At 43.5% G+C, this 13,223-nt stretch overlaps 1 protein-coding gene across 6 annotated transcripts in view; it reads right to left on the minus strand.

Annotated features, from left to right (window-relative positions):
- Positions 1–13,223, minus strand: part of TULP4 (TUB like protein 4) — a 294,657-nt gene that overhangs the window by 55,148 nt on the left and 226,286 nt on the right. For all 6 annotated transcript variants that reach the window (XM_064360504.1, XM_064360501.1, XM_064360503.1 and 3 more), the window contains 2 exons: positions 4,318–4,498; positions 1,581–1,715 (listed from right to left, as the gene is read on the minus strand). In XM_064360504.1, the coding sequence (XP_064216574.1) occupies positions 1,581–1,715; positions 4,318–4,498 (316 nt within the window). The remainder of the gene's footprint in view (positions 1–1,580; positions 1,716–4,317; positions 4,499–13,223) is intronic.

The raw sequence follows: 13,223 nt of genomic DNA on the forward strand, positions 1-13,223 counted from the left end.
TCCCTGTGATTGCTGAATAATTTTTTTTTTTTCCTTTTTATAAAATTTAATTCTAGATGTTTTGTTTTTTGTTTTTGAGATGGAGTCTTGCTCTGTCACCAGGCTGGAGTGCTGTGGCACAATCTTGGCTCACTGCAACCTCTGCCTCCTGGGTTCAAGCGATTCTTCTGCCTCAGCCTCCCGAGTAGCTGGGACCACAAGGCGCGTGCCACCATGCCCGGCTAATTTTTTTGTATTTTTAGTAGAGACGGGGTTTCACCGTGTTGGCCAGGATGGTCTCGATCTCTTGACCTCGTGATCCGCCCGCCTCAGCCTCCCAAAGTGCTGGGATTACAGGTGTGAGCCACCGCGCCCGGCAATTGCTGAATAATTAAGGCAAGCAGCAGCAGCACATGGTAATGACTCCCTAGAGAGATGGCCAGTTTTGAATGACAGTAATTAGTTATCAAAGTTTGGTATCAAAGTTCCTGGCTAGTCTCCTACATCCTCATTCAGATTATGTGAAGTCCCTTAAACATCAAGGGTCAGAAGCAGTCCAGGTATTCAATTTTAAAACCTTTTCACATTGTACCATTCAACTCTGAAGAGACAGATTGTTTTTCCAAAGAACTCACATCAATGAGGTCATAACATCATCAGTACTCTCGAATTGCAACATTCACAACACTCCAAATGCCTATGCCCACTGATTTTCTTTTGAGATAACAACACTCATAATAGCTATCAGGAAGGTATTAGCACTTGACTGCTGCCCTTCACATCAATGCCTCAGTCTAGTAATTGCAGAACTTCTACAAGTCTTTCAAGGTAACTTTATCGCACAATGATCGGTTCCTTAATAAGCCTGCCAGATTCTTAGAATTACAGGGACTTCTGTGTAAATGATGTCTTGTGCACCATCTGCTGCCTTAGGGATGGCAGGTGCTGCAGTCTGTTTATTGTGCAGACAGGCGTGAGCCAGACGCAAACATACTTGAACACCTGATAGAGGATCATTCTTGTCATAGTGAGGAAAAGAGCAGGTGAAGATGAAGACTGAGTGTCAGGAATCTCCCTTTGAGATTAGACTAGGTATGGACTTGGTTGGGTGCGGTGGCTCACGCTCATAATCCCAGCACTTTGGGAGGCTGAGGTGGGTGTACCACTGGAGCTCAGGAGTTCCAGATTAGTCTGGCCAACATGGCGAAACCCCATCTCCACTAAAAATACAAAAATTAGCCAGGAATGGTGGTGGATGCCTGTAATCCTAGCTACTTGGGAGGCTGAGGAAGGAAAATTGCTTGAACATGGGAGGGGGAGGTTGCAGTGAGCTGAGGTCAAGTCATTGCACTCCAGTCTGGGTGACAGAGTGAGATACCCTCTCAATAAATAAATAAATAATAAACTAAAGACTAGGTATGGACTTGTCAGATAAGCAAAGGAGTGAAAAGGAAGTGGCTTTAGTTAATAGACTCCATGAAGCCCAGAAGAGGTCACCAGAGAGGACAGGAGTCAGTAAGTATAGGGTGCATGAGACCAGCCTTGAGGCAAACACACACAGGCCTGGTCTGTAGGTCTGGGGCATGTGCAACGTTCTGTACCTTTCAGCCCTGAGCGGATGACTGTGGGAGACAAGTCATCGTAGTTGTTCATTAAGCTGATGTCTCCCGAGGTGAAGCTGACGGTGAGCAGAGGCTTGATGTTCTGCACTGGGATGGGATACGCTGCTGGACCATCTGCAGGAACACAAGTGCCGAGTGAAAAGGAGGCAAGCACACCACCCAAATCCAGGTTCCCAAAGCTGCCATCTTGCATGGTGCCTTACAAATTGCCTGACAATGCAGATCCTACTCTGGATTGGGATGCGACCTGAATGAAGCATTCTGTGTCATTCAGGAACTACACATGGGCCATCAGCGGGTACTAACAGAGAATTCTGGAGTAAGAAGCAGGATATTAAAGACACAGCCCTGGGAGCAACTGCTAGTTGCTAGCAAGTGGTGAGAATATGTGTGAAAGTTTATCAACTTGTACGTTAATATGTTACATGGTTCTAATGATATATAGACATAAAATTGTTTTAATGTCATACAACATGCAAGGATAGTAGAAGGAGGGATAAAAACGGTTTCTTAATTCTAGTCCAAGAGAGAGAAAAATTGCTTTTCAAGACTAAATTCTCTTTCATTGAATGTCAGAGGAAATCAGCAGGCACAGTGGCCAGCCCAGATTTGGAGAGAAGGCTGGGCTGGATGTGGCTCATAGAGGCTTGCTGCACCTGCAGAGCACAGCTGGCATATGGAAAACCCTGCTCTGGAGCCTCATGCAGACATTAAGGAAGAAGCCATGATGGACCATGGACTACTCGGTCTTTCACAGGTTGTTTGAAAAAGCAAAAGTAAGCCCTTCCTAGATGCCTGGATAGATAGAGGTTTTCAGAAGGCTCCTGTAGGCTTCACAGCCACACTGGGCTCATCTCAGCTGCCATCGAGGTGGGCCTGCCTGTCATCTACCTGCAGAAGAAGCCCAGTTATTGCTTTGCTTTGCTTTACATCTTGACACTGCACTGTGCCAACCTCTGCACTGAAACTCCCTAGGCCACTAAGAAGAACCCTGTTACATACGAAAGGCCAACACCTGGCATCCTCTAAACTGCCCCACTGCTTCTGAGAAGGGCCAGTGCTTCGAGGAGCAACTGGGGACTGAATTCTGTTCTTAGACTTATTCTGCACTTGTTTTATAAACTTGGTCTCTGGACCTTGTTTTTCTCAATAATAAGATGGGGGTAAGTAAATCTGGATTCGACCCACTAAAGAGGAGTTCTGTTTTAAGAGTATGCTGAGTTCATGTGATGAAGACACTGACTTTACTATTATGAGGCTGAAGAAATATGACCAACACGTCTCTTAAGGCTGGTATCCTGTTAGGAAAGGGGATGGTTAACTCCTAAATTGCTTTATGGGTGCTAGGAACACCCATAAACACCCCCCAAGGCCCACTGGTCCTAAAACGCTTCCACTAATCTCAGTTGTTTTCATGTGTGAATGCCTTCTCCTAACATGAATAAATGAATGAATGAGTATGTGTGTATACACACGTGTCTGCTGCTGGGAAGCATAACACGCTGTGACAGGAAAGAGAAGACAACATGAGAGCATCGCAGGTTCCTATAAAGGCAGACACTGATAGAGGAGAAAATTTTTATAATTTCCCCCAGAACAGCCCTTCACAGGATGACATGCTCCACAGTGGCAGGAAAGGTTAGAAACCACCCACTGTGCCCTTTGACTATGAAGGGCACAGAGCGGTGTGAGCACAGCTGTGCCAGGCTAAGGATAGAAGCCTGTGGCAGTGTGACCACTTCTAATCAAGAAGCCAGTCCCAGGCCCCAAAACGAGGTGGTTACAGCTAGATAGGAAGGCTAAACCTTCTATACCACTATAGGATGACTACAGTTAACAATAACATATTAGATAGTTTCAAATACCTAGAACGAGGATACTGAATATTCCCAACACAAAGAAGTGATAAATGTTTGAGATGAATATGTTAACTAAAATGATCTGATCACTACACATTATGTATATCCAAATATCACAATGTACCTCATGAATATGTGCAATTATTATATGTCAATTTTTTAGAGAGAGATGGTTACAGGGGATGGGATGCTGATGAAGAGCCAACTGAGTAGGCCAGTGCTGTACACTGATTCTGGAGACCTGCTAGAGGTTAAGGTGGCGGGAGTTTGAAGTTATCCCCACCAAGAGTATTCAGCACCACGTGGGGAATACAGAGAGGCAGCAGGTCTTTTTGACCTGAGGAGGAAGAGAGCTTCTGCCTGAAATAAAGAGCACAGTCAGAAACGTGGAGTCATCTGCCCAAGGTGCTGGCCTTCATTATGGCAGAACAAATCTTTTTCTCACGCAACTAAAGCAGTGGGCTTTAATAACATTGGGGATTTGGATATACCACATATTAAGTTATAATAATAGCAGATAATTTTTCATCTTTAGCTTTCTTTATTGTCACTAAGCAGCTAATCTCCATAACACCTCAGGGACACAGGAAGAGTCATGTGTCTCACTTTATATCTGGGAAAAGCTAAGCCAATAACTCGACCAGTGATTCTGAGAAAAGGGACAACAGCAGGGAGACAGTCACAGCTAGATGAGGACAGTCCTATCCTGCATTTCAGCTCGAGAACTCTTCCCAGGAAGCCCGGGTGCTGTGGATGTGGTGACCCTTCACCCTCCCTCCTCTGCATTGGTCTACTCCCCTCTGATGCACTTCACTTTCCTTCTGGTCAATGACAAGGAAAGTAGGGCCAATAAGTACCTTGGGGAGGGGCGTAGTCATCTGAGTCCGTGTCGCTCTCGCTGCTGTCCTCCACCAGGAAGATTGGGTAGTTCCAGGACATGCCGAGGACGCCGTCTGACTCATGCAGCAGGATGTGGGCCAGCATCCTCCCATGGCAGTCCATGACGATCACCTGCCCATCAGCCGTGCCGAACAGCACCTGCAATCCAGGACGGGGACCTCTGACCAAGTGGCAGCAAGGGTCAGTTTCTGGCACACATTGTTGACTCAACTTGTTTTAGGAAGACAATACATAGTTAGAACTAAAAAATGCTAGTTAAGTAACTGCATGGTGACACAAAATGTTAAGTAGAACCTCTGCTGGCTATTCCTGCAAGAATTTTAGTCCTCTAATACCGATATGTGACTAACAGCAGAATGAGTATATTATATTGCATGGATGTTTTCAAATAATACCAGCAAAATCACTGTTATACTATTTGTAGGAGTTTTGCTTTGTGTTTTTGATTGGAGGAGAGGGATTAAGAAAATATTCATTTACTTTTCTGGAAAATGCAGTAGCAGCAGAGATTTGTTGTTACAATTTTCTCAAATTTAGAAGAAAAAGCTTAGGTTTATGTTTGACCAAAGAGAAAATACATTTGGTTATGTAAGCATGTTATCTAACCATATTTGGAAAGGAAGATGCTCTGAAACAATGTTTCATTTCTAATGTTTAATGTTTTACTTCGCTGAGAATAACAATGGTATTAATGTATTAATTTATAATTAAGGATGTAGTAGTGGTGTTAAAATATTAAGTACTTACTTTGCACTAAGCACTATGCTAAAAGCTTTACCTCATTAACTGTCAAAACCATGAGTTAGGTACTCGCATTGCTGGCGTGGCCCCCAGGTGGGCTTGCCACCACAGTGTGCTGGGGGCTGTTCCTAGGACATCTTCCTTGGCTTCACCCATCTCAGAGCACATACTCAGGACCATGTTGGCTAGTACAGGCAGGTACATGGCCAGAGCTAAAGAACAATCTGGGCAGAGGAAGACTGGATGCTCCCCTCTATGACAGCAGCAAAGGAGCACCTCACAGCTGCTGAACACCCCCCGCCCCCCTGCTGCCAACTGACCAACGACACTAGTGGCACCACCAGTGGGACATCCTGAGAGGAATCTTGGGACCTGGGCACCAGGACCTCCACTGAGATGCATCACATTGCATTATATTCTGCTTTGTGTGGTGGTCTCTGCAGTTTCTGCATTGGTTGCCATTAAAAATTTCACATCTTTTGTTTCTAATGAGACCTGTCTATCCATCAGGATCTCATTGTAACAATCATGCAAGGTATCTCCATTTCACAAACACACAAACAACTTAGGAGAGGCCAAGTAGGCTGACAAAGTCATTAAGTGATCAAGCCAGGGCTGTCTGACTAGAAAGGCTAGAATTTACCCAAAGCGCAAGCCGGTTAAGGCTTTTTCCATTTTTGCTTCTTTTTACTTGAGATCTTAATGTTAAGCTCCTTGGGGGCAGAGATGGTCCATGGCTACATCCTTGGCACCTAACAGAACTTTGTATACTATGCAGGCACTCAATAAATATTTATTGCTAGATGAATGCATTAAAGTCAGTGACCAGCAAAAGGCAATTCTAGGATATAAATACTGATGACTGAGAGACTGACTGCAGAAAGTTCAGAATTCACAGAGCTATTTTAGAATAAATTGTTCATCAAATATTCCTTTAAATATGATCTATATTTTAATGAATGAACATTAAAAAATGCTAAAACAATTTGCCTACAGAGACAGCAATTAATTCATTACTATATGCTGTTTTCAGAAAGACATAACTACTAGGAACACCATGGAATTCATTTAGAAAAAGTTGAAATTTTAGCTGTCAACAAAAAAAAGTATCTGACGGCATGTCCACAAATATAAAGCCTTCATGTGACACAGGCTTAGGGATCAAGACACTGGAGCATGGGTCACAGACCTGCTGAAGCCCTGGAAGAGGCAGACGTTTTTAATGTGCTTGATGAGAAGTTTCAAAGACAATAAATATGAAAAATGACTTCTTATAACTTTAACTGAGCCATACCCATTGCCACATTTATCACTATTCTCATCCCTTTACTGTGATTTCTGTCTGACCCCTAGTTACACTATAAGCTTTTGAGGCAATGGACTGCTATGGACTGAATATTTATGACCCCCTCCCCACCTCCCCAATTCATGTTGATGGTACTGGAGGTGAGGTCTTTGGGGGACGATTTGGTTTAGACAAGGTCAGGAGGGTATGGCTCCCACGACAGTATTAGTGCCCATGTAAGAGAAGTCTGAGTGACCTGAGCTTTGATCTTAGTCTTGCCAGCCTCCAGAGTTGTGAGAAATCAATGTCTGTTATTTAAGCCCCTCGGTCTGTGGTATTTTGTTACAGCTGCCCAAGCTGAGACCTGAACCACATCAGCTTTGCTTACCAGTACCTCGTTAGGCCCTGTCACAGTATACAAACACAAGAGTATTTGCAAAAAGGGAGGAATGCCTCTGCATTGAAAGGTCTGTTGAATTAAAACTCATTTTTCCACTTTAGAGAAGAAAGGACAGATGAGAACATACATATAATTCCTGAATAAAGGACTGATTAAGTTATCAGAGTTTAGTGTCACATTAAAGCAAAACAGAACAAAAAGGGCAGGCCCCAGATTCCCTACCACTAATTCATTCCAACTATAGCTCCTACAGGAAGACAAAACACTATTAAGATCAGAAACAATGGGAAAAGCAGCACTGACAGTTCAGTTGTCAAGCAATGATGGAGGAAGTTACTCTGTTTTGGAATGAGTATGTCACAGATAACTGAAAAACAGTGATACAACATGAAATCAGATTTTTAAAAATCTCTTCCATTACAAGTTCTTTTCATGCCTAATCACTTTTAATGAGATAAAGCTTATGTGAGCAAAGGACTTCAGAAGAACAAGACCGAGAGTCTAATAATAATGAATACATATATGGCAAGCACATCAATCTCTGCTGCTTCTGCTCCCTAATTCTGGTCAAGTAATAAATGTGTTCTGAGTGGGCTGGTGCTCCTGTTTCTAGAATTCTCTGTGCTAGTGCTCCCCAGGTTTGGCTCTAGGCCCTCTTCTTTCTAGAAAACCACAATCATGCCTACAGCCTCAAGGATCCCATTCATAGCGGACTCCCTGTCCAGGCCTCTGTCCTGAGCCCCAGACTCTCACATCAGACTGCATTCCTGATATCTCCCCCAGATGTGCCAAAGTCCCTCAGTGTCAACATGTCCAAGATGAAAGGCAAGACTGAATCCTTTCCTGAGCAACACACACATCACCAGACTCTGTCAAGCAAGGACTGAGGCTTGTGCTTTATCTCCAATGTCTAGTACACCATCTGGTTCACAGCAGGTGCCCAGACATCATGTGTGAAGGCTTCTGGACCCCACCACACAGAATTAATCTTGCTCTAACCACGGCCACCATAGAACTCTGAACTTGGCTCTGGTTTTGCATGCCTGTCTCCCAGTAAACCACAAGCATCTCAAGGGCAGGTCTGCACTCCCAGTTCTCATTCACTCAGTGACTCAACGACTATCAATAAATTTCTGCCCAAATCTTTGCCCAACTTTTCCTACAAATGAAGGAGCAATTTCCTTCCTTTCTTGTTTAAACTATAAACCAATTCTCCCATAAAACTACCCCTCAAAACACTTTCAAGGATGGATCATGTACATTTCTGTCCCCTATTTTCCTGCTGTTTCCTCTGATAAGTGTAGGCTTCAGGTATGGACAAGGCCAATGCTTCCTCTGTAATGCATACTCCAGGACCAAATAAGCAGCAGGGATATAAGGGTCAGGCCATACTTTGCAGCCTTGAATATACTCACTGCAGGGCAGTTTCTAATAGCAACACTGCCAGGCACCATGGCTCACATCTATAATCCTAGCACTTTGCAAAGCTGAGATGAGAGGATCACTTGAAGCAAGGAGTTTGAGCCAGCCTGGCCAATAAAGGGAGATCCTGTCCCTCACAAAAAACAACAAAAAAATGTATCAAGGCATGGTGGTGAGCGCCTGTAGTCCTAGCTACTGGGGAGGCTAAGGCAGGAGGATTGCTGGAGCCCAGGAGTTCGAGGCTGCAGTGAGCCATGATTGTGCCAATGCACTCCAGCCTGGGTGACTGAGATTTTGACACACATGAAGCAATGCAATTATGATATCCACATATAAACTCTTCATTTCAATGTACTCCCTTCTAAACTATTTTTAGATGCAATTATTTAAAAATAAACACAATTATTATCAATAGTTTAAAATAAACCAAGCCACAACCAAAGGGGGAGAAGAGAGGATATAAAATCATTCAAAAGATTTCTATTTTGGAAGCAGTAGTATCTCATCAGTACCTTTATCTTTGGACTCTACACATCTAAATTGTTGACTAAAACCATGTTGGGAAATGTCAGCTTCAATAATACATGCTTCCAAAAATGTTCATGCTTGTGTAATAGAGTTTAATTTGTAGCACTGGAACTAGTTCCTGAAGGAGGTGACTTCCCCACTTATTTGCTTTCATGATTGAAGGCTGGGGGAATACATTAAAAAACTCATTGCAAATCCCTCTTAGTGACTTTAGCACCACTGGTGGCTCGCATGTGTAGCTGCAGACAGAGAAATGAAAAAACAGCCATGATGCCTCTCTTTTTCTTTGGAAGGAACCCTTTTTGTTCTGAGATGCAGCTAAAGTAAAAAAAAAAAAAAATGTTAAGACCTCCCTGTTGGGTTTTAGAACACTGGCCTTCAGATGCACTTTAAGGCCAGACCTGAATATTTTGCAACTAAAGAAATAGTCACTGAAATCAGACAGTTGTAAATGACAGAATTGCTCAGTTGATTAACAGAATATTTCCTGGTTTTTTTTTAAACATGAAATGCAATTTCACAGTTGACTCTAATAATCACTCCTAAATCTGTATCGTCAGGCTAAACACGTAATTTTGAAGTCAGCTCTTCACTGAAGAAAAGACCACTTGTAAACTAACCTATTAAGATGAGAGACTCTCTCATGTCTAAAGACTTTCAGATAAGGAGATATTCTGCCTCTGGTCTCAAATTTAATGATAAATGATTCCCATTACCAAAATATTTTCCAAATCTCTCGAGCTCCATTTTTAAGTTTATTCACCCTTCTAAGATATACGTATATATAATTTCTGGGATTAGAGAATAGTCAGACTACAGGACTAATAAGAAATACATTTAAGGCCAGGCATGGTGGCTCATGCCTGTAATCCCAACACTTTGGGAGGCCAAGTCTGGCGGATCATTTGAGGTCAGGAGTTCAAAACCAGCCTGGCCAACATGGTGAAACCCTGTCTCTACTAAAAATACAAAAAGTAGCTGGGCATGGTGGTGGATGCCTGTAATCCTAGCTACTCAGGAGGCTGAGGCAGAATTGTTTGAACCCGGGAGGCGGAGGTTGCAGTGAGCAGAGATTGTGCCATTGCACTCCAGCCTGGGAACAAGAGCGAAACTCCATCTCAAAAAAAAAAAAAAAAGCATTTAACTAGAGTATCTCCAGAAGGGTACACAAATAACTGGAAACATGTCACCTCTGGTCAGCTTGGGAATAGGAGGAGGGGCCTTTTCATCATATGTCCCATAGAACATTTAGAATTTTATACCATATGAATATACTATTAAAAATACATCGAAATACACATTGAATGAGGAAGAAAGGCATGCTTCAGGAATACAGTCCTATATCGGCTCTTTGAAGTAAGGCATAACTGCCCAGGGTAGCCAATCACCAAGAGATCTAGGAAGGTGCATGTGTACTTTGAGCAGAGGATCCCAAGTGATGCTGGAATCTGCTTGGCCTGTTGGTATGTAGTCCGAGCATGTTGGGGAAACATCCTTTCCTCTGCAAAGAATTCGGGCCTGGGGGTCAGCTAGTGGGGCTCATCCTACTTTGAGTCCTAGCACCTTAGTAAGTTCATCATTCTGCCTCCCAAGTGTCAGCCTCAAATCCCTTCCCATTTCAAAATTTTACAACTCTTCAAAATACATATTTCTAAACATGATGAAAATAGTAATTTCTTCCCATGGCTACTGACAAACTTCTCAACAAACGAGCTGAGAGAAAAGGATTTGCTGATCTGTGCTACCAGTGGCAGCTGGGGAATAGTGATGCGAGCAGACCCAACAGCACTTGTGACCTGTGCCAATGACAAGCCAAGCTGGACACGAGCTAATGCAGGAAGGACAAAATTTAATCCATAATAACTGCTGCAGCAGGGAGAACGAGGGAGGAGGATGGAGGCACAGGCAGGAGTCAGGGAAGCAGAAATAAATGAAAAGCAGGAAGGGGGCTGTCAACACGATTAGGCTCTCTGGCTGTACTAACTGGAGCTTATCAAAATCAGGCCCCTGCTCTCTCACAAAGCCTGGGAGATGGGCCCTATCAAACAGCTGATTCTCTTAGCAGCCTCTTTCCCAGGCAGGATTGTAAGAGCTGGGCAGTCATCCTCAGGACACAGCCTTGAGTTGTTAGAAACTATGCAGTGTGTGTTCCAGGATGTGTGTGTGGGAAGGGAAAAGATGTTGTGGATGAAACCATTTATGCTGGGAGTCTGCAATTTTTAGAGGCCAAGGTTGAGGTCAGCTGAGAAGAGGGCTCGGAGAGGTCTGATCAGAGTGTGATGCAGAAGCCAGCCTTTGTCTTGGTGGTGAACACATGTGAAAGAGGACATCTCACCCCTCCTAAAACATACAAGGAAATAATCAATGCCAAGGCAGGGGCTGTAGAGAAGCAATGCCATGTAGAACCCTAGGAAAACTGATTTTGCATTTCTTCATCTGGCTAAATGCTGGCATTTAAGCAAGGTCCCTGTGTCAAAACCAAGGCCATCATCATGCTGTGGTATTGATAAAGATATATGAAGAAAATCTAACATTGCAGTAACAAGAAACAGACTTTAAGGTGTATATAGGCCAGGTGCAGTGGCTGATGCCTGTAATCCCAACACTTTGGGAGGCAGAGGCAGGCAGATCATGAGGTCATGAGATCGAGACCATCCTGGTCAACATGGTGAAACTCCATCTCTACTAAAAATACAAAAATTAGCTGGGCACCTGCCTGTAATCCCAGCTACTTGGGAGGCTGAGGCAGGAGAACTGCTTGGATCTAGGAGGCAGAGGTTGCACACTCCAGCCTGGCGACAGAGTGAGACTCCATCTCAAAAAAAAAAAAAAGGTGCATATAACAAGATATATATAACTTTAAGAAGGTAACAGGAGCTAGCATATATGAATAAACTCCTCTCATCTTTTATTCTTTTTGAGACAGAGTTCCGCTCTTGTTACTCAGGCTGGAGTGCAATGGTGTGATCTCGGCTCACCGCAACCTCCGCCTCCTGGGTTCAGGCAATTCTCCTGCCTCAGCCTCCCAAGTAGCTGGGATTACTGGCATGCGCCACCGTGACCAGCTAATTTTTTGTATTTTTAGTAGAGACGGGGTTTCACCATGTTGACCAGGATGGTCTCAATCTCTTGACCTCATGATCCACCTGCCTCGGCCTCCCAAAGTGCTGGGATTACAGGTGTGAGCCACCGCGCCCGGCCTTTTATTCTTAATCTAATCTATTCAATGTAAATTTTTTTAAAATTGCATTTTAGGTTTTGGGGTACATGTGAAGAACATGCAAGATTGTTGCATAGGTATACTCATGGCAGTGTGATTTGCTGCCTTCCTCCCCATCACCTGTATCTGGCATTTCTCCCCATGCTATCTCTCCCCAACTTCCCACCCCCCGCTGTCCCTCCCCTATTTCCCCCAACAGACCCCAGTGTGTGATGCTTCCCTCCCTGTGTCCATGTGTTCTCATTGTTCAACGCCCACCTATGAGTGACAACATGCGGTGTTTGATTTTCTGTTCTTGTGTCAGTTTGCTGAGAATGATGGTTTCCATTATTCCTTACAAAGGACACGAACTCATTGTTTTTTATGGCTGCATAGTATTCCACGGTGTATATGTGCCACTCCCTGTCCAGTCTATCATCAATGGTCATTTGGGTTGGTTCCAGGTCTTTGCTATTGTAAACAGTGCCACAATGAACATATGTGTGCATGTGTCCTTATAGTAGAACAATTTATAATACTTTGGATATATACCCGGTAATGGGATTGCTGGGTCAAATGGAATTTCTATTTCTAGGTCCTTGAGGAATCGCCACACTGTCTTCCACAATGGTTGAACTAATTTACACTCCCACCAACGGTGTAAAAGTGTTCCTATTTCTCCACATCCTCTCCAGCATCTGTTGTCTCCAGATGTTTTAATGATTGCCATTCTAACTGGCGTGAGATGGTATCTCAATGTAGTTTTGATTTGCATTTCTCTAATGACCAGTGCTGATGAGCATTTTTTTAATGTGTTTGTTGGCTTCACGTATGTCTTCTTTTGTAAAGTGTCTATTTATATCCTTCACCCACTTTTGAATGGGCTTTTTTCTTGTAAATCTGTTTTAGTTCCTGGTAGATTCTGGATATCAGCCCTTTGTCAGATGGGATGGAGTTTCATTCTTGTCACCCAGGCTGGAGTGCAGTGGTGCGATCTCGGCTCACTGCAACCTCTGCATTCCAGGTTCAAGCAATTCTCCTGCCTCCGCCTCCCCAGTAGCTGGGATTACAGCTGTGCACCATCACACCCAGCTAATTTTATATTTTAGTAGAGAAGAAGTTTCACCACATTGTCTGGGCTGGTCTCGAACTCTTGACCTTAGGTGATCCACCTGCCTTAGCCTCCCAAAGTGCTGGGATTATAGTAATGAGCCATCACACCTGGCCTATTCAATGTAAATCTCAAGAAATATTTTTATTTAGCATATATTATAATTTATCAATACTG

This window comes from Aotus nancymaae, unplaced genomic scaffold (genome assembly GCF_030222135.1).
Source record: "Aotus nancymaae isolate 86718 unplaced genomic scaffold, 86718_ANA_hifiasm-v0.15.2.pri h1tg000040l, whole genome shotgun sequence".
Lineage (NCBI taxonomy): Eukaryota > Metazoa > Chordata > Mammalia > Primates > Aotidae > Aotus > Aotus nancymaae.